At 32.8% G+C, this 20,652-nt stretch overlaps 3 protein-coding genes across 6 annotated transcripts; 2 read left to right on the top strand and 1 right to left on the bottom strand.

Annotated features, from left to right (window-relative positions):
* Positions 1-4,589: 4,589 nt before the first annotated feature.
* LOC106132160 (band 7 protein AGAP004871) lies at positions 4,590-12,676 on the top strand. Of its 4 annotated transcripts, XR_009656948.1 has the most exons (9): positions 5,008-5,138; positions 5,237-5,278; positions 5,590-5,690; positions 6,570-6,725; positions 9,527-9,624; positions 10,004-10,165; positions 10,512-10,677; positions 10,876-12,065; positions 12,228-12,676. XR_009656948.1 is itself a non-coding variant. In XM_013331509.2 (8 exons), the coding sequence occupies exons 1-8, from the start codon at positions 4,782-4,784 to the stop codon at positions 11,005-11,007; spliced, it is 942 nt and encodes a 313-aa protein (XP_013186963.1). In that variant the 5' UTR covers positions 4,695-4,781; the 3' UTR covers positions 11,008-11,909. The 4 variants fall into 4 exon arrangements, 3 of the variants coding, with proteins under 3 accessions (XP_013186987.1, XP_013186963.1, XP_013186979.1); XM_013331509.2 differs by lacking the exons at positions 5,008-5,138; positions 12,228-12,676 and adding an exon at positions 4,695-4,866 and having other exon boundaries at positions 10,876-11,909; XM_013331533.2 differs by lacking the exons at positions 5,008-5,138; positions 5,237-5,278; positions 12,228-12,676 and adding an exon at positions 4,590-4,688 and having other exon boundaries at positions 10,876-11,902.
* A 36-nt stretch (positions 12,677-12,712) lies between these two features.
* Positions 12,713-16,577, top strand: LOC106132135 (stomatin-4). Its single transcript, XM_013331475.2, has 8 exons — positions 12,713-12,812; positions 13,733-14,489; positions 14,700-14,791; positions 14,926-15,085; positions 15,362-15,476; positions 15,626-15,787; positions 16,181-16,346; positions 16,470-16,577. The coding sequence occupies exons 2-8, from the start codon at positions 14,345-14,347 to the stop codon at positions 16,569-16,571; spliced, it is 942 nt and encodes a 313-aa protein (XP_013186929.2). The 5' UTR covers positions 12,713-12,812; positions 13,733-14,344; the 3' UTR covers positions 16,572-16,577.
* Positions 16,578-16,845: 268 nt separating this feature from the next.
* LOC106132953 (cuticle protein 19-like) lies at positions 16,846-19,571 on the bottom strand. Its single transcript, XM_013332532.2, has 4 exons — positions 19,554-19,571; positions 17,425-17,652; positions 17,139-17,312; positions 16,846-16,944 (listed from the first exon to the last, which is right to left on the bottom strand). Exons 1-4 carry the CDS (start codon positions 19,569-19,571, stop codon positions 16,846-16,848), a joined length of 519 nt encoding a protein of 172 aa, XP_013187986.2.
* Positions 19,572-20,652: the final 1,081 nt, after the last annotated feature.

Raw genomic sequence — 20,652 nt, 5'->3', positions numbered from 1 at the left:
CGATATAGTGTGCGTTACCTACTTCTCTTCCCGTGCAGATTGTAAAAGACAATCAGGTGAAAGACCTATAAAGTTTGAAGTCTTCTTTTAGGCGATGGGCCTGCACCCAGTCACTATTTGAATCTCAATTCTATCATTAAAAGCCATACAGCTCAACGTGACCTTTCGGTCTTTTCTTCACTGTTCTGTCTACCTCATTAAAGATAAATAATTAATTATACCTCAAAGATTTATCAGTTATACTATATACATAGTGATACCCTTAAAATGTTTGTTAAGGTTCGACTAAGGATTGTTTTTTTACAGAATCCAATATTTTTTCAGTAAATTCTATACTTGATTACGAAGTTTTATACCTGTAACACACATAATCCAGTCTAATAACTAATGATATATACATGTTGCCCTATATAGGTCTACAGGTAATTTCGAAACTAGACCATATCTCAGTGCCGTGTTACTGTTCATAGATTTATTTTACCGATTCAATATTTTGTACCTTATATTCATTATCACTTAAGTTTTAAAATACGACTTTCTTAAAGATATTTTCGGGTCTACATCTTGAATACAATTACCGCATTCCCAATTTTATAGCTTCAGAACTACAATGTTTATCTCAAGAAATTATATTAATTACATAGTGTATGTATTAATGCATAAAAAGTTAGTTTATATGTTATCTCTTCACAATTTAACCACTGCACCTCCCATGAAATTTTGCATGCTCATAGTAGAGAGTACGAAAAGTACATTTCACGCAAGTGGAGTCGCGGGCAATATTTTGCTTTATAATATTGAATGATAATATTTTCATTATAAAATAAACATATTTTACTCTACGTAAAAAGCATTAGTAGCTCAACGTTACAGTCGCAAGCTAAAAGCTAAAACACTAGAAAGTACCAGTTAACGCTGAACTGGTCGTAGTTATGTGCTCCATTTACACCCTAAAGTGTGTGTTTTTGCAGTAAATGTTAGTTATTAAGCTTTTAAATTTAGGATATATAAGACGTTAATAGAATTTATTTGAATTGATCAAAATTGTATCAAGTAGGTATGTAGTTGTTTATACGAATACAGTTTGAATTATCGGAAGTGTGATATAGTTATTTTCTCTTACTACTTAAAGTCATGTTGAAAAATCATTAAAAAATATATATATATTAACATCTGCAGTCTTCTTTATTCCTCTTCTTTTAATGCTTTGTAAGCTGTCTTAGTAATATTATCCAGGGCATGGATCCTTTATTGTTGCAATAGATATACACCTTCCATATAGAGTTATACTTTATAGTTATAATTAATTTCAATACGTATACCTTACACCTGTTTGTAGTTATAATACATACTGTATTATAATACTCGGCTACTATTTTCGGTAGCTTTCTATAAATAGACATATTTCCTCACTTTAAAATTTGTTTATTTGTCTTTTTCCAAATGTTATCATCAACACGTGATATTAGTGGTATAATGGCCTCATATGTTCGTTCATTTATTGACTGCTATAATAGTATCGTTGACAGAAAATGCATCAAGACTGTTAAATGTTGGACTATGAAAAGTTTTGATTCCTTATATTTTCTCTTAAGGAATCATACATACATACATATATAAAATCACGCCTTTTTCCCGGAGGGATAGGCAGAGACTACATCTTTCCACTTGCCACGATCTCTGCATACCTCCTTCGCCTTCCCACTCCGACCTTTCCCTCCACACTCTCCGTGTATATCTGCTTAGTCAACCTGCTTTCATAATTATAATTATTATTGGTATTTTAAGATTACCATTCTCCTAACTTTTTCCTCGATTGCATCCTTATGGTGAGGATAAGCCCTGTACAATAATTACAAGCCACGACTCCCTCTTGACCTCCGTGATATAAATAATTGTCAAATTATAGGAACTGATTTTGAAAAACAGTACGTTTAATCGAATCAGCTACATCGGAGTACTCCTTTCACCAAATATCGTTCGTATTTCCTAAATCCAATCTATCATAAGATATAGTTTCCTTATTTCATAATGATCGATCGTTCTGGATAGTAGGTCCATTTAGTATGTGGTGCAATCTAAACTACTATATGAGTTAGCCAGCTAGATTGACATTAAAGCTAATACGTGTAAAAAATACTGATATACCATTATATTTAATAACAAAAAAAAACAAAGTCTTTTTTGTGAAACAGCACAATTTGTACGATTTTCTCGGAAAAAAAGTATATTTATTTAAGAGTGATAAAAAATACTTGATTTACTTTATTCATTAAGTGTATCCCACGATTATGAGGCCGAAAGTAAATAAAGGTAAATAATTCTTATCTGGCATAATAATTAATCAACCTCTTAAATTGGAGCGGCACCTACATAGAACTACTTCCACGGTAAAACATCAAACAAAATGCTATTTCACCTTAAAAGATTTGGGCCAACATTCTTCAAGTAGTCCGATTAAGATACGATCAATTAAATGGTATGAAATAAAATGTTATATTATTTCTAAGAACTCGATGAATAGGAAAAAAATTTAAGCTTAAAACGCACTTTACTCCAGTTTTTATTGTAAATGTTAACTATTCGACATTAATTTGGTGTTTAAAACTCTTAAGGTTTATGATTGGTCAGTAAAGTACGCCTTATACTATTAATTCTACAGTATAGAATCATACTACATAATAATCTTTAATTATTTAAAGTTGCACTTTGCAAACTTGATCCAATTAATATTTTTTATGTGTTACAATAATCTGATTAATGGAGCACTTGTATAGAAATCGGAATAATAAGGCCTCTTATTTTCCATGTATTTTTTAAAGGAAGAAATTATTAGAATAGCCAAGTATCTTATTTATTTGTTATGGTATTATTTTGTCACTACTGTAACTGTTCTGAATATCTTGTAGAGTTGTATGGAATTGGAATGATTAATAGATGAAAAGTTCAGTCAGGTGGACGCACGAGAACAAAAAATTATTTTGTCAAACTCATTGTCATCACTTACATTCTGTTTATCTATTTTAATTTACTTTAAAGACAATTGTTATTGTTTCAATTTCAACCATTTAAATGAAAACTTATATATTTCAAGAAGATGTGGTGTTATTCAGATCCATTTATTCTCATGTCCATTCACTGACCTATGTAAAATGTTACTTATAATTTATATACCCTCAGATACATGGATATAAATTTGAATAACTAGATGTTAATTGAATAAAGATATATTAACCTAACTCACCAGAAGCATTGAATGAGCATTTAGGTAATTAAAGCTTTTACACCTCTTGGCTTAAAACAGTTATCAACCCAGTAAAAAGATCATCACCACTCAAAAAACACTTTAAGCACAGTAGTTAGTACTAATATAATTTCAACGAAAAGCGCTATGAACTATCTGCATTATCATGCAATCTGCATATAATAATGTTCTCATCTTTAGGTCGGTGTGGGAAAACTGCATGCAATTCATTATGGTTGCAACACAATAAACTTAATTGTGCATTCAACGTGTGGGGCTTAATAAACAATAATGTTCAGCCAATAAAGGATTTAATTAATTCAATAGAAGAGAGCAATAAACACTGTTGGGAAGGATCATTGTTTTCGTGTTTTGCGTATAAGTATTTATTTTATATTTAAACACTAGATACCCATAGCTACTCCTAAGTAAACGAAAGAATTTCTTTTAATTTCAGTTATCGTGGGAATTACAGGTTATTACTCTTTAAGTGCTCACCTACACTTTTCAAGAATCATACATACAATACATGCCAAATTGTAGCTATACCATACCATATTGCGTATACCAGGTAGTTACGGCTTTTTCAATAATTCAGAAATGCAAGAGATTTAAGTACAATATTGATTTATTGAACTTCAGAAGTTTTATCAAGACTATAGTATAGTGGTAGATTATTTTAACATATAAAAAATGATCAGAAGAAAGTAATCTTTATTTCACAAAGTTATACCTAATAATATTTGTTATAAATAAGTATGTACTTCAGTATATTACATAAACACTGTAAATAATCTAAAGGCGAGTCATATAAATAAAGTTAATGTCTCGTAAATTGAAACGTAAACTCAAAAACATTCAAACGTTTCCGTTCCTTTTCACATAAAATGATATTGTGGGCGAAAATAACTTCCTTTAAAAGTGGGACTTGGTCGCAGCGAGATCAAAGCTGACATGTGTTGGACATCGACTCTGATAGATCTTTGACCTGTTTTTGATCAACGGCGAATTGTAATTTATCGCTTGCCATTTTTAAAAATCATATATTTTTAAGCCAAATAGCTGAACGTGACCATTCAGTCTTTTCAAGACTGTTGGCTCTGTCTACCCCGCAAGGGATATAGACGTGACCATATGTATGTATGTATATATTTTTTAAGAAAGGTGACTATATATTCGTTTAATTTAGTTTAGTTCGAATATTGAAGTCATCCGACTTATCCGATATAAAAAAATGCTATGCATTATTAGAATTATAAAATATTTGAATCGTTGTCAGAGAAAGATAACTTGATATAAACATGGGAAGCTCAAGATTATCCAAACATCCTCTAACAAATTATAGCCGACGACGGAGCATAAGCGTTTCTGAAATCCGTGAAATTCACAATTTGGAGCTCCGGCCACCAGTGTGCGCCCGCGCCGCCCGCCGGCATGCCTGAACGTGCGTTATTATTATATTTTTACCATATTATACCGATATTGTTCTAGACCTCTTTAGACATCAAATCGAAGACAATAACACTATAGTCCATCAATGCGGCGCTCTTTATACTACGCGCACATGGATTTCGGTTGCCTGGATAAGGATTCGGGGGAAGTGGAGTGCTACCTAGAAATACGTAAATACATTTTGACTAAACGCTTGATAGACGGTGATTTAAATCGTATTGTTGTGGAACGACGTCTAATTGATATTTTTAGTTGGAATCGTCGTTTTTGGGTCGCGTAAACATACGCTCTAGTAAGTTAGTCCGTTTGTCCAGTCTGTGATTGTGAGTCGTGATACGCTGTTATAAGTTTATTATTTATACAAAAAGTTAAGATTAATTGATCATTAAAATGCAAACGGAACTTAGGCATATGCGTACTAGACGTGACAATGTGCCAAGTCGTAAGTACGATGTTGGAAGTGATGTACATGAAAATTATAAATGGCTTAAATTTTATTTGTTCTTCAAATTTGTAATTCTGATTATTTAAATATTTTAGATTGCGATTCGGGTACTACTTGCGCTATCACTATACAAATGCGTAAGTATTATCTGTACCTACGAAAGTTCGGCTCCTACCTTATGCTCAAATCTCCGAAATTCTGCTTACCTACGTGTAGTTTGCTTTTTCAGACCAATTTACGACAAACTAATTAACAGCTTTAGAAAAAACTTTTAAATCAAATATGTACATGATGAAATGAAAAAGGGTTATTCTAAAAAAACTAAAGGTAGATAAGTTACAAGAGTTATCTACGCTCGTGAATAAGTCGCTGGTATTAGTAATAGGCGGATCGAGTGGATTCCGAATTTAAAGTTTCAAAGAGCTAATTAAATTATTTTCTTCAACAGCCAACCCCGAGGCAGTGGGCTGCGTAGAGAGATGCGCAACATTCCTATCGTTTCTGCTAGTCGTCATTACCTTCCCATTCTCATTATTTGAATGTTTCAAGGTAATTCTGAATGATTTATTTTCCCTACGTGCATGTACATATATTTCCTCTCTAATATTTCTGAAAAAAAGTTTTATTAATTATTCTTTAAGTGAATCCACTTAAATACAGAATTGAGCTTACCCAATTTTGCAATTATACTATTATTGTTCATAGTTCATGTACGATATTTATATCTTTAATATACATGATTTTCTATTTACTGTTTATTTATATTACGTATAATATGCACAAATATGAATATTTATATGTAACTGACACAGGATTGTACGTACGTAAAGCTGTGCTGTTGATTCTTAGAACCTAGTAGTTGCGTGGAAATACCGAGTCGGTCAACCGGGTCATAGCTGAAAACCAGTGCTTTGCTTATCCCGAGCAAAGAAATCCGCTGAGCTTATGACCTTTTTGAATTGCTGCGGCGTACACCTGCTTAGAGTTAAGTTATATATATTTTTTTTAAATTATTTTATGTTGTATTTGAGAAGCTTGTGTACGTTGAGTTATTTAAATAAAAATTTAAATAAATAAATAAATAAATTATTTATTACTGTTAAATAAATTGATAAACTCTCTCAATGTAACCAATAAAGGTTGTAGAGCAAGAGCTTTACCTATTAAAACTGTTTCATTTTTAGAAACTAAGAACCTCATAGTATTACCAACTATATAATAAGTAATCGTTAACAATAAGCTAAGTGACTATATGTCTGTAGTACGTACAGACATATAGTCACATCTTCATCCTCCACGGGGTAGGCAAAACCAACAGTCTCGGAAAGACTAGACCACATTCATCCATGGGAAAGATGGTGTGGTCCTATTTTTTTCTATTGGCGCCGGGAACCATCCGGCATCAACTTATATTCTTTTGTTTTTTAGGTGGTCCAAGAATTCGAAAGGGCTGTTATTTTTCGTCTGGGAAGACTTAGAAAAGGTGGTGCGCGCGGGCCGGGCCTGTTTTTTGTTCTACCATGCATAGACACTTATAGAAAAGTCGATTTGAGAACTGTGTCTTTTGACGTACCACCACAAGAGGTAAAATAATGTTGTCTCTATCCATAGTTATAATTCTAAATGAGAATGCACTTTTTCATGACGAAACTGATTTTGAATTTCGGTTGGCGCAACAGTGAATTAAGTGCACTTTAATCAAAAACAATTTTAATTAAATAAATTATATATGTGTAGTTAAATCGAAAATAATTATGATCTATAATTATTTATTTAAGCGTCGACTATTTCTGCAACTCGTTCTAGTAAGCTTTACTTGTATAGTAAACATTTCATTGATGTCATTTATGGCTTAAAGTAGATTTTGCAAACATTATAATAGTGAACATAGTGTTTTTGACTTCAATAAATAATTGATAAAAATGAAAAAAAATAGAAAATACGAAAGATCAAAATTCGAGTATGATAAAATTATGCATTAGAACAAATATCGTCGTCGTAAAAACCAATCCACAAAATGTGCGTAACAGAATGCGTCAATACGGTATAGGATCCATCATCAGGGCGATAAAAGTAACTTTTATAGGCCGTCCAGAGCTGATCCAGACAATTAGTTTACAGGAGCGCTTGTTGTACATCTCGTTAAACTTTGATTGATGGGTTTATGGTCACATCGACTGTAATGAACGGCTGGCTCGGCAGGGTTGTCAATTTTATAATATTTTTATTATGCTTCTTCTTCTATCTTTGTAACAAAATTTCGCTGCCACGTTTAATGCTCTTCAAAGTTTTTGAAATACTGAAAATAATGATGGTTAAAAATTTCAGCACGCTCTTGCAATGCTTACAGCTTTTTGTAAAATTTTATTGGATGAATGTCTCTTTTAGCTTAGATATCGCCTTCTTTTTTTCTTCTTTACTTTTGACTTCTTCTCGACTCTGTAATAGAAAAAGTCCTTTTACATCTGGAAGAGATTGTAAGTGCTGTTTATTTTTATTTTTTGTTATTCGGTTATTATATACATGATTTCCTTTTTTTATTTTATTTTTATACGTTTATGTATATTTTACGTTTGTCACTATTATATATTATATATACGTTTACGTTACGTTACTATTATATACGTTTTGTCACCGAGTTCAGTTCAAATGATACTTTTCGTAGGTTTTTATCAAAACATAATAGCAGCCCTAAATATCGCAACTGGGTTAATTGTTTTCAATACCAATGCCATTACTAAACCACCGGGGTGTTCGACGCACGTGGTATACAAGGTATTTCTTTGTTTATGTATTTTTATGTGAAATTAGCTCTCTGCATAATTTGTAATTACTATTGTTGTTATTTTATTTTAAGACAAAGGAAAACACGATACTGACTCCAAAAATTATCGGGCTACTTTATAAAAATAAGAATGTTATGAAATAATGTTAAAATTAATAGTTCGCAACTACCTGAGTTCCTGCTACTTTAAGAGTTTTGTTGAACAATTTCATGTTATATCATAATGTGACCACATTAGGCACGAACATACATACGGTGTTTATCCTGAAGAGATAGTTAGAAAGTGATCTTTCCATAATTCCTACATACACAATTCCTACATACTTATTTTGCTTCATTTACTTTTCTTACATCAATATTTTTGTCGAAACCGTGTTTTTTTTTTCTAGGACTACTAATTGGTTTAAATCCAAAAATTTCATCTATAAAATTATTTCGTCTCAATACACAAAATTTCTAAGCTGATTAAAGAAAAATAAACAAATGATCAATATCATAATTTCCAATGCACTGTTTATTTAGACGTGTCGAATGTTCCGGCGAATAGACAACTTGCAGAATCGACCTGAATGCGGCGCGGATCTTGAACGCTAGAAAAATAAATAATGTACTAAATATAGGAAAGTAATCTCCTTGATTATTCCTGTTAAATGAACTTACATACACGTCTCACAGGCCCAACCATTTTGAAAAGACAGCAGATAAGGCAGGTTTTTACACAAAGTTACATCCCGTTTGATCCCGATCCCGCAAGCATATTTGCGGGGAACCTAACAATATTGGATCAAGGTTACACATTCAATTTATCGAATGTTATTTCTGAATGTTGATTTGACATACCATATGCATCGGTTAGGATTTAAAGCAATGTAAATGCGATAACTGAGTCAAACAGTCATAGGACGCGAAATTAATTAAACCATAATTATAATTAATATATATATGGCCAAAACATATAAATGTTTTGACAGTCTCAATAACGTATAGGGTTCTCGTCTTTATATTTCTATAGCTTGTCCCCTTTAGCTCGAGCGCATCTTACGTTCCCACGACATTTGAACTTGGCAAATGTCATCTAAAGTCATGTTGTAGTCACCAGTCACCGAGTTCAGTTCAAATGATACTTTTCGTAGGTACTTTGTACGTAAACGGAAATAATGCGAGCTTATCTACAATAGCTGAACACTTAAATTTAAAACCACAGGAATCATTCACTCGTTTAAACGTTAATGAATTAAGTAGGAATTGGAAGATGAATATTTAATATCATGTTTTTATCTTCTAAATTCTCCTAAAAATTGTCAATTTTGAATATTTTAGGCCTGATTAGACCTATAACTTCACAAAATCATGTTAAGTACTCGAGCCACAACTCATCTGCTTGCAGTGGAAAAACATAACGCATTATGTAACATAACTATCATAATTCTACTACAGTCTAGCTGAAAGATGGAAAAGTAAGAAATTTTACATGATATTAACTGAACAACAAAAGTCCCTGACTGTTGTTGTTCAGTTAATGATGGTCATTAACAGACATGCGATCGAGGCAAACGCGACTGATGATACATATTTTGGTTAATTTGGATAATCATTACAGGTACTCACAAGAGATTCTGTAACGGTAGCAGTAGACGCGGTGGTGTATTACAGAATCAAGGAGCCACTCAATGCAGTCGTACGAGTTGCCGATTACAGGTACTGAATCTTTCATTGATAGCCTTCATTGCACCAATAAATGAGAAAAAGAGTTAATGTCAATCCATAAAATTTTATTTTTGATGCATTTGCTACAAAGCTTGTATAGATTTAAATAGGGCTGAAAAATACTAATGTGAATTTACTATATAAACAAAATACGCCTATTTGCTCCTTCTTGGGCAGGATAAGACTTTGCAATGTTGTGTTAAGTATTAGGTACATTTAATCAGTTGTCTTAATATGTATACTGGAGGTATTTTTCTTTTACCATCGCCTCACATATTTTCACATCATCCTTTATAATATTCAGCTTATGCATTATAACCTTAAATATTATAAGAAACCAAATAAACATTTCAAAAGGTGATTTCAACAGTGCATCAACCCGTTTACTAGCAGCAACAACCCTGCGGAATGTACTTGGTATGCGAGATTTAGCCCAGCTGCTGTCAGATCGAGAAGCTATCAGCCATATGATGCAGGCGAACCTGGATGAAGCTACTGACCCTTGGGGAGTAGAAGTAGAGAGAGTGGAGATGTAAGTATCCCACTTGAAGCTTATGGAATAAGGCTGAGGTCAATTTTTGTCCTATATTTTTCTGTCATACTTATTTATACTTATCTGGATAAAGTTCTTGCATCACAATTAATGATAGTATGGTGTAGTCTTTTTTTTAACTTCTCTTTAAATCAAACCTTAAATTAAGATTCAATTTTATTCATACGATTTTAAAGATATTTTCTAAAGTAAGTCCTGCGGTTAAAGCTCCCAACCGGTTAAAAACAACTAAAAGAATTCACCCGTAGGTGTCTCAAGATACTTCATAAGAAAATCGTTTTGTTATTTGGGCTATTATTACAAGTACACAAAATACATTGTGCAGAAAAGACGTGAGATTACCGGTTCAACTACAAAGAGCGATGGCTGCCGAAGCCGAAGCGGACAGGGAGGCTCGAGCTAAGATCATAGCCGCGGAAGGAGAGATCAAAGCTTCCAAGGCATTAAAGGAAGCTTCGCTCGTGATGGTCGACAATCCTATGGCGCTGCAGGTGATTAAGTTTATATTTAACCTACTAGCTGTTTCCCACGACTTTGTCCGCCTTAAATAATTATAAATTTAAAAAAAAATAACTCATACTAATATCACTTTGAGAAAGAATCTAGACAGTATACGAATAAAGTGAAAACAAAATAGTTTTCATGTGTTCGTAAATATGTATTGAATATTCTTCTTTCTTTATTTACAGCTACGATATCTGCAGTCCCTCAACACCATTTCAGCTGAAAAGAATTCTACGATAATATTCCCATTCCCGATGGACTTTCTGAAGACGTTTCTACCGGGAACTGCAGCACATTCTTCTCCACTACCATTTTAGTCACAATTAGCCAGACCTGATTCTACTCTAAAAATATCACATGCTTACGAATTAAGACAAAATTAAATAATAGTTTTAATATCTGAAATTTATTTTCACCATCAATATAAAATTAAATTTTAAATACATAAAGGTGAAACAAATATTATTATATAATGTTATAATAAAGTGGGCACTATAATTTGTTATGTATGAAAGCACATAGGTACAGGTAGTAAATATCTGTATTGAATAAACGGACCATAGAAGTAACAAATGTAACGACACCTGTCACACCACACCACCAGAATTCGACTTGGTGGCCTGAGGCGATTTTTTTCCCCACCAATAAAAAAAAAGTTGACAAAACAAGGTTTCAGTATTTTTAAGAAAAGGATTGCTGTAACAAATGTAAAAAAGGACTTAGGCCAATATTTTTCTGTGATTTGAGACATTTTCAACCTCATTTTTGAACATTTTCGTTATCTATGTCACACAATGACATTATCATATTTAAGATATTTATAGTTATTATATGATGTACCTATCTATACTTATTTAAGTAGATTTATTTTATATAGCAGTATTATCAGTTAAGCTAATGTAATAACAGCGTAACCATGAGCATAGTCCTGGTACATTCACAAACATCACATCAACTGATAAGTACGTATGATTATGTAACTCCGACGCTCTATTACCTGTAATATCTCTGTTAAAACTGTGAGCCTCTGTGGGTATTCAGTTCATGCCATTAGCATCTCTTAAAAATGGGTTAAACACTTACTGAACATGGAGTCCACTGCCCACCTTGCTTAATAAATTTCCATTTCTTCGAATCAGACAATCAGTTTTTCACATTTTTGGGAAAATGCGTCTCAGTTTATCCCTGGGTCATAGATAGAACCTATGTTGTTTAAAAATATGTATATGTTGTTACAAATAAGAAGATATTATTATACATATTATTTCATTTTCTTACAGAAATAAAGAAAGAAAGTATAAAAGAGAAAATCCTACGGCTAATCGCCCTAATTTTTATAATTTTTATACCTTTTCTACTTTTGCTCTGTTTTAAGGTAAGTAAATATGTATAATAACAACGAACTTTAAAACCAACATCTGAAAACGTAAATATTCTGTACATAATCGACATATTCTAAATCCTCTTAAGATGGTTTAATATTTTTGGGCTTCACAGACACAAAGACAAACAATGATAGTCATAATCTTATTCATAGGTTGTAAAACAATACCAAAGAGCGGTTATTTTGAGATTTGGAAAACTGCGAGCGAATTGTCCAGCCGGACCTGGCGTTATTTGGCTGGTTCCTTGTACCGACACCGTCATTCTTGTAGATATGAGAACACATTCTTTTAACTTACCACCACAAGAGGTATTATTTCTCTAATATTTTTTGATTTTCATCATCCTAGTGTTAATCCTGATTACATCCTCACCTCCCTGAAATGGAGGCCGGACTGCGCCTTATGACCATTATCTTGATTTGGGTAAGTCAGGTTTTTATATGAAGTGATTCCCGTCCCACCTTCGCAACCTTTTCAAAGGAACCTGAACATAACTATTGCCTATTTTTAAGCATGAATGAAGATAATTTTCATAACAGGGTTCCATTTATAATTCTAGAGGTAAAGTAGGTAGAGTATTGCTCCAAAAAGGAAAGAATTCGGGTGTATTTTTGATAACATTTTATTATTTCATTACAGATCTTAACCAAAGACTCGGTAACTGTGAGCGTAGATGGTGTCTCATATTTTCACGTGGTCAACCCTTTACATTGCTTCCTCAACGTTGAATCCTACAAGTATTTTAACTTTACTTTTTTCATTACAAGTTCTCTCATTAAACCAATATCTAACAATTCTATGTAGGTCTATGTATTCTATATTTATCAATATTATATTTATTTAGTAATTAATATGGTATTTGCTTAACATGGTATTTTTCTTTTACACAAGTCATCCTTCTTAATTTAATAACTAAATAATTTTATTTTAAAAAGTCCTTTATTACGAAAGTAAATAATATTTTTATTGTACATTTCAATACATTCACGACCCCTCAATATCTCCTCAATCATATCATATAAAATAGTATTGCGCGGTTCAAGTTTTTAAACTTATTATTCCAGTGTCTATTAAAATTAAAATTCAGTTAAATAGCAGAATTACTGTCTAAATCTATAAACCATGGTTAAATTTACAAATTTTTATAGGCCTGCTACAGAACTAATAGCTGTTGCTGAATTAAGGAATGTACTAGGTCAGTTTACATTATCAGAATTACTGACAAACAGAGAATCAATTAGTCGCTTAGCAAGAAAAGAAATCGACAATGTTACTCTCGAATGGGGAGTGGAAATGGAAAGGGTAGAAATGTAATTATTGATTATAATTATCTTAGTAAAGTGGAAAGTGGAAAGAGGTAGTCTCTGCCTACCCCTCCGGGAAAGAGGCGTGATTTTATGTATGTATGTATGTAATTATCTTAGTAACTATTACTATACTAAAAATAAGTAAGTAAATGAGTTATATTTACTGTACTTTAAGATACGCTTCTTGTTAAAATATAGTCTATGTTCCTGTTTGGTTATTTACGCGAAGAAAACGGTATTTATAGCATGGAATAGATAGTTAGAGAATGCACGATAAAATAGGTTGTAATGAAAGCGATCTAGGTAGTATGATCAGTGAAAAATTTAGAAAATTTAACTCTTGATTTCAGAAAAAATGTCGTATTACCAGTAGAGTTACAAAGAGCGATGGCTGCAGAAGCAGAAGCCACTCGTCTTGCAAAAGCTAAAATTATCGAAGCTGAAGGAGAAATAAAAGCGGCAGAAAATCTTCAAGAAGCGTCAAAAATAATGGCTGAACATCCGCAAACTATGCTTGTAAATCTTAATTTGTTATTTCTCCTAAAACATAATTAGTTTCATAATACCAGTGAGCAAGCCAGATACAATATATACTAATGGAAAGACGGAATAGACAGAGGCCACAGTGACTTAAATTGATCAAAACCCAACATATTATTAAACTCCATACCATTTTCTTTACAGCTAAGATACTTGCAAACCCTTAATTTCATCGCATCACAGCAACATACGACGATATTTTTTCCTTTTCCTCTGGAAATTCCAAACAGCTTTTCTCGGTAATTTTAAAGCTATCAAACTTTTCTTATTAAAATATTCTACATTCTCTATGTTTTACATCATATTATTCTGACATCAACATCAAACCCTAAATAAATTTTATCATCTTTGGTTCGAATCATATTTTGATATTTTATTTTCCCACAAATTTCATAATTTCCATAATTTTTTTAATACAAAAAATGTCTCGCAATATTGGTGATGACAACATTGTTTCTGAAGAACACACGAAAACTGTAAAGACGGCCGAAAGAGCAGAGAACCAGCAAATTGAAAATACCCCGTCAGCTAAATCTTATATGAGAAGTCAAAGAATGCAAGATACAGGTAACTTACTAACATAATTCCATATTCCCTTGCTGTTTTATTTACGTTAAAAAAATAGCTAAACTTATGCCAAATTTACTATTTCAAAAATTGTAATTTCCTTGTGTAGAAGCTGTAGAAAACTATTAGTTTGCAATATATATTTTATATTATAACAACTTAAAAACTGTACTAATTATGAAATATTATTAATTTTAACAATATTTTCAGGCGACACCAAGTGTATTGAAAATTTTCTAACATTTTTCTCAGTAATAATTATAATTCTTACATTACCATTTTCTTTGCTGTTTGTTTTGGTGGTAAGTCAAGTTTTCTTTTCAGTATCTACGGATTTTTTTACCTAAATTAAATCAAATATCCTTTTCTTATTCCTCCTGCTGAAATTTACAAAGTGTGCATGCAATATAAAAGTAACGAAATTGTTGCTTTTAAGACGGTTCGTCAATTTGAACGTGCTGTGATTCTCCGCAATGGAAAGGTGCTAAAAAATCGTGCATATGGACCTGGATTGATGTTTTACCTTCCCTGTGTTGACTCGCTTCGATATACAGATCTCCGAATTATTTGTTATGCTGTGGAACCTCAAGAGTTAAGTTATATATTATCCTTGTTTATATTACATTGATCTTCGTTTTTTCAAACTTCTACCATATGCATATTCAAAGTTATAGAGCCTTTAATACTTTTAGCCAAATAGTCGCGAATATAACTACCAATACTTTCTTGATCTCGTTGCTTCTCTTTCAATATCAGGCATGTATAAAAATCTAATTATCGTACCTCACGATCACAACTAAAAAAAATAATTTTATATTTACTGCATCACAACCATTATTGACTTAGTGATATTTAAATGGCAATTTTAACAGGTCATTCTCATCTTCAGGCATTAACAAAAGACTCTTTAACAGTAACAGTTGACGCCGTGGTTTACTACAAAATTTGCGAGCCTGTGTGGGCTATAATTAACGTAGCAAATTACAAGTATGTTTAAACATTCTATATTATTGTTTAAATTATGTCCTATATATCCTAAGCTATATCTTTAGTAAATTGTCATAGAATACTATTAAGATACGTTGGAATTTCGATAGTAAAAAAGAGAATACCTAATCCGTTAAAATTTTATTAAGGAGTTCGACACAATTCCTGGCTGCCACTACATTGAGAAACGCGATTGGAGCTACGAAGTTGTCAGATTTATTAAAAAACCGACCCGCTGTAAGTCTTCAAATATTTCACCAAATGAGGGATTTCACTCGAGAATGGGGAATACAAGTTGTAAGAGTCGAAATGTAAGTTACTTTTAGTAAGACTTGAAATATCACGTTAAGCCTATTATACTAATAAGATAAAGAGTTGCTTAGTTGAATCCGTCCACTATCACCTAAATTATGAAACAAAATGTTCTGCTTCTATAATAATTATATTTTTCTATTATACAATAATTTAAAAAAAAAACGATGTCACATGACAAATTTAATAGATGCTCTTTCTTAAAAATAATTGCATGAGTATCAAGGGCATTAAAATACCATTGTATTGGTTGAATTTTAGCCTTTAGTCTTAAGAATTACTAAGTGTCGTGGTTATAACCAAGTAATTAATTGTCAAATAGAACCTAGACAGGGATTATTTCGGAGAGTCTAAAAGATGACATTTATTTAAAACCACCCTATTTATTTTAGCAAAGATATAAGCTTGCCAGTTCAACTACAAAAAGCGATGGCCGCTGAGGCTGAATCATCAAGATTGGCAAATGCCAAAATAATAGTAGCCAAAGCGGAGATCGAATCAACCAAAAACCTTCAGGCGGCTACTGCGATGCTTTTGGATAATCCATTTACTATGCAAGTTAGTGGATATTTTCTAAACATGGGATAATGAATGAATAGTATTTCTTTGTTCCTCTGATTGTTATCTAGCTTCTGCATATAAGTAGTGTAATAATTTTTGAATCATTTTTTCTTATTCCAGCTTAGATATCTTCAATCTTTGAATATGATCGCTGGTGATGAAACTCACACCGTCGTTTTTCCATTCTGTACGGAGACGTTGTGTAAAATATTTCAACGATAATTTGAGAAATTTTGTCTTTTTAAGAACTTAAAGTTCATTTACATGTCATAAATAAAAACATCATCTTAAAACCCGTTTCATTTTATTTTATGTCTAAAAGTATAAATAATTAACGTAATTATTCATCTAACATAATTTTTATGCCGAAAGATGAAGAGACGATGAAGTAAAATAGAATTCAAACATTCGCACATTATGAATATGATACTTGTCCTAACGCAATAAATATCTTCACAGTCACTTCATCTATCTACCATTGCTAACTCTAACTAGACTAGTATTCCCGAGAGTCATCTTCTTGTTTATGTCCGTAATGAACTGGTCTTTGGACTTGTTGCTGCTGCTGCCCTGGTGCCTTTTTATGTACTGTAGCCTGAAAAATTAAAACAAAACTTAAAGCAAATCGTAATTAAAATTATAATTTATATCAAAACATTTAAATTTTAGGAGTAATATCTGTTTGTTTGTAACTTCACCTAATTGTTCAACAACTCCACTAAATCTACTTGATATCTTTTGATCTTTTTCTACGAATATGCTGCTATTCCTACAGTTACAGTTTATTACCTGGAAACCATTTTTGGGGTCAGCAGTATACCGCACAAGTCTAATTGAACCGTCGGGCTCTACAAGAGAATACTCCCCGTGGACTACATCTCCATCACGATGCTCTTTATGTGCTTGTAGGTTACCAGTGTGAGGATCCTCTACTCCGTATGCGTATTGGTAGTCAGGTTTAGCCTGTAAATAAGATTGTTCCTTAATGCAACTGGATCGTTCATCCGTGAGTAGTGACAAGCTCTGATTTTAGATAGTTTAAAAAAAAATGATATAAAATCTTCGATATACTCACGACATAATCAACAGTCTGCAACCGCGCATATTTGGCGGTATCTGGGTGAATTTTTCCTGTTTTATGATCATAGCCATAGTCTGCATGTTGTTGAGCTGCAATACCCACTGCTGCAGGAACCTGCACCTCAACGATTTGACCACTAACAGGTCCACTAAAACGATTGTATGAGTAGCCCCCGGGTCTTCCAGAAGACACCATAGAAGCTAACGCCAGGGGGACCAGGACCTGTAATTTTAAAAATCAACCTTTTTATTGAATTGAACCATAGCGGTAAGTTTTATAAGGAGATCTCAAGTAGGATGGTGTTTAATTTGAGAATGTATTGTTGCAAATCGTTCTTAGAGGCCATCAAATATATGTACCTATTATATGAACATTTTTTACGATAGCACTGTTAAAAAATTTAGATAAAAATTAAAAAAATAGACCTAGTTTCATATTGCCACAGCAATATCTACACGGGTAAAGGTTGTAGACAATATCTGGAAGGTAGTTCAACAAAGCACAGTGATTGCGTCGTAATGTTTGTTGAGTTGTTGTCACAAATAAACCGTAACAGATTGTGATCTCACTTCAGCTACAAAAAGCGACCTTCACGGTCAGTTGGAGCTATCTCGTTACTCAATAGTGGCAATGAAAATTGGCACCGAAGAAAGTTTTGGACCGGGTTACACGCTGCGGCTAATTAGGGTAACAAATTGATTCGGAATGTTGTCATTTTTAGACGACCTTCTAATTCAATATCTCTATTTGAGTAGATTGACTGTGAAAATTTGTTTGATATCAATTTGGTAGACCTTATCTACTGTATTTTTTTGAGTTGAGTCCTCAGCAATCTTATTTGGAATATATTTTTTTTAGTTTTAACTTTGGATATTTTAATTCCCCCTTGCTTGCGATTTAATTTCTCGCTTGATTGATACATAGAAAAAGAACTGTCGTTACTTTAAGCTCTTCATAGTATATTCCACTGTCTTGTAGCTTCTTTGTTCGTCTACAAAAAGTTGGAAAAAACCTTTGGTAATTGGTATTAATAGGTATTGTGGATCTTAAAATCGATTAGTGTCTTTAAACTTTTTCGGGAAGGCTTTATTTCTCAATTACCTATTATATAACAACGAAGAAGCGTATTTCCTTGTAGTCACTGGTATAATCTCTTGATTATACCAGTGACTACAAGGAAATACGTTAACAGCGTTTTTCTTTTCTATTGCGAGATTTAAGTTAAATATAATGATAAATACGGTTTCAATATAATGCAGAAATCTACGATGTGTACGATGATGACAAACTCAAATAGTGTGACCAAGACAAAACGGCGACATCAATGTAAGTTGTTTTGACTATTGATACGTTTGATTTATTGATATTTTCTTCGTTAAAACATTAAGCTTGTAAAATTGAGAATGAAACTAAAAGTACTTATTTAGGCCTAGGTTGGTACCTATATTTGTAATTCCATAGCACTATGCCAATCATACTATTCTGCTTATCTATACTTAAATTATATGTAAAGCTGAAGAGTTTGTTTGTTTTTTTGTTTGTTTGAACGCGCTAATCTCAGGAACTTCTGGTTCGAATTGAAAAATTCATTTTGTGTTGAATAGACCATTTATCGAGGAAAGCTTTAGGCTATATAACATCACGCTGCAATTATACGGAGCGAAGAAATAATGGAAGATGTGAAAAAAAACGGGGAAAATTATTCATCCTTGAGGGCTTCAATGATGCTCAAAATAACGTTTCCTCGCGGACGAAATCGCGGGCACAGCTAGTTTTATATAAATAAGAAAGTTTGTAGGAAGGTATGGATGTGTGTTTGTTACTCTTCCACGCAAAATCTACTGGGCCGATTTTGATGAATAGCGCAGCTATTTATCACGGGATTTTATAATATTTCAATTTAATGAAACATGCTTTTATGATCAGAATTTAAAATTGAATGACAACTGTTGTTGAATTCCACTTATTACGTATGCGACATTTACAACTTTAACAAATACAGAAGATTAGTAAAATACCGAGGCTCCTGATTGTTGTTAATTGAATGTTTGACCAACACATCATTTGAAGTATTTTTTCCGAATAAGACAAAACGAAATTAATTAATCCAAGTTCATAATTACCTTGAATAAAAATGCCATTTTTGTGTCTGGTTGTGTGCAATCAAGGACCCCTACAGCACTGTTGACCGTTACAGCGAGTTTTGTGGTTTTATACCAGCGGTCAAGTTAGAAACATAGAGAGTATGCAATCGTGGGCAAGTTCACGATTGCAGCAAACTATGAATCAATTTTCAATAAGTATCCGCCGCCACGCAGTTACAATATCACGTTGCGTTAGTTAGTTTAAAACTTATTAGTTGACGGTATTGTTCATCATACATTGCATTTGATAACAGGCGTCGTAGGGCATCATACGTTGTATAGACAACGGTAGAGAAACCTGGTCTCATATAAGAAGGTACACTATTCATACATACGTCGTATGTAATCACGTCTATATCCCTTGCGGGGTAGACAGAGCCAACAGTTTTGGAAATGCTGAAAGGCTGTGTGTTCAGCTGTTTGGTTCAATGATAGAATTGAGATTCAAATATGTAGTGACAGGTTGCTAGCCGATCGCCTAAAAGAAGAATCCCGAGTTTATAAGCCTATTCCTTAGTCGCCTTTTACGACATCCATGGTATCGAGATGCAGTGGTCCTATTCTTTTTTTATTGGTGCCGGGAACCACACGGCAACCACAGTAGCTACACTATATTGTTTCGTATTATTATCATACTGGAGTATTGTACAGTCAACAGCATATCATACCCTGCATGAAACTCTGTGACGTGGTAATAGAAAGAAAATGGGCCGGTTGATATGCTGTCAACTGCACATTTTCCTCTTAGACCTACTGGTATGCACAACTAAGTTCAATTACTTAAAAAAAAACCAGTCTCACTAGTTCATCAGTTGGAATAGAATAAGAAGGAATTAGGGCATGCTCTATAATCGTACCTATTTGAGGCAATTAAAAGTAAGCAAATAAACCTAGTTATATAAATGAGTGTAATAAACAAAATATAAATAAGTAAGAAATGCTGTGCCTCGTGGTTCCCGGTACTTTAATTATAAAACTCCACGAGCTTATTATGAAACTAGGTACATATTCTTTGGCGTGAAAAGTGAAAGAGGCTAAAGATAATATTTATAGCCTGTTTTGTATTTTTGGGAGAGTG

Source organism: Amyelois transitella, chromosome 7, assembly GCF_032362555.1.
Source record: "Amyelois transitella isolate CPQ chromosome 7, ilAmyTran1.1, whole genome shotgun sequence".
Lineage (NCBI taxonomy): Eukaryota > Metazoa > Arthropoda > Insecta > Lepidoptera > Pyralidae > Amyelois > Amyelois transitella.
This window is presented reverse-complemented; position numbering and strand designations above follow the sequence as displayed.

Excerpts from the sequence above, each read along its gene's own strand:
- LOC106132160 (XM_013331509.2), top strand. The coding sequence starts at position 4,782 with ATGCGGCGCTCTTTATACTACGCGCACATGGATTTCGGTTGCCTGGAT. Across the intron at positions 4,867-5,236 it reads GGAGTGCTACCTAGAAATAC|ATTGCGATTCGGGTACTACT; the intron begins GTAAATACATTT and ends TAAATATTTTAG. Across the intron at positions 10,166-10,511 it reads GAAGTAGAGAGAGTGGAGAT|AAAAGACGTGAGATTACCGG; the intron begins GTAAGTATCCCA and ends TACATTGTGCAG.
- LOC106132135 (XM_013331475.2), top strand. The coding sequence starts at position 14,345 with ATGTCTCGCAATATTGGTGATGACAACATTGTTTCTGAAGAACACACG. Across the intron at positions 14,792-14,925 it reads CTTTGCTGTTTGTTTTGGTG|ACGGTTCGTCAATTTGAACG; the intron begins GTAAGTCAAGTT and ends GTTGCTTTTAAG. Across the intron at positions 15,788-16,180 it reads CAAGTTGTAAGAGTCGAAAT|CAAAGATATAAGCTTGCCAG; the intron begins GTAAGTTACTTT and ends TATTTATTTTAG.
- LOC106132953 (XM_013332532.2), bottom strand. Across the intron at positions 17,313-17,424 it reads TGCAGACTGTTGATTATGTC|GCTAAACCTGACTACCAATA; the intron begins GTGAGTATATCG and ends TCTTATTTACAG. Across the intron at positions 16,945-17,138 it reads ACCCCAAAAATGGTTTCCAG|GCTACAGTACATAAAAAGGC; the intron begins GTAATAAACTGT and ends TTAATTTTTCAG.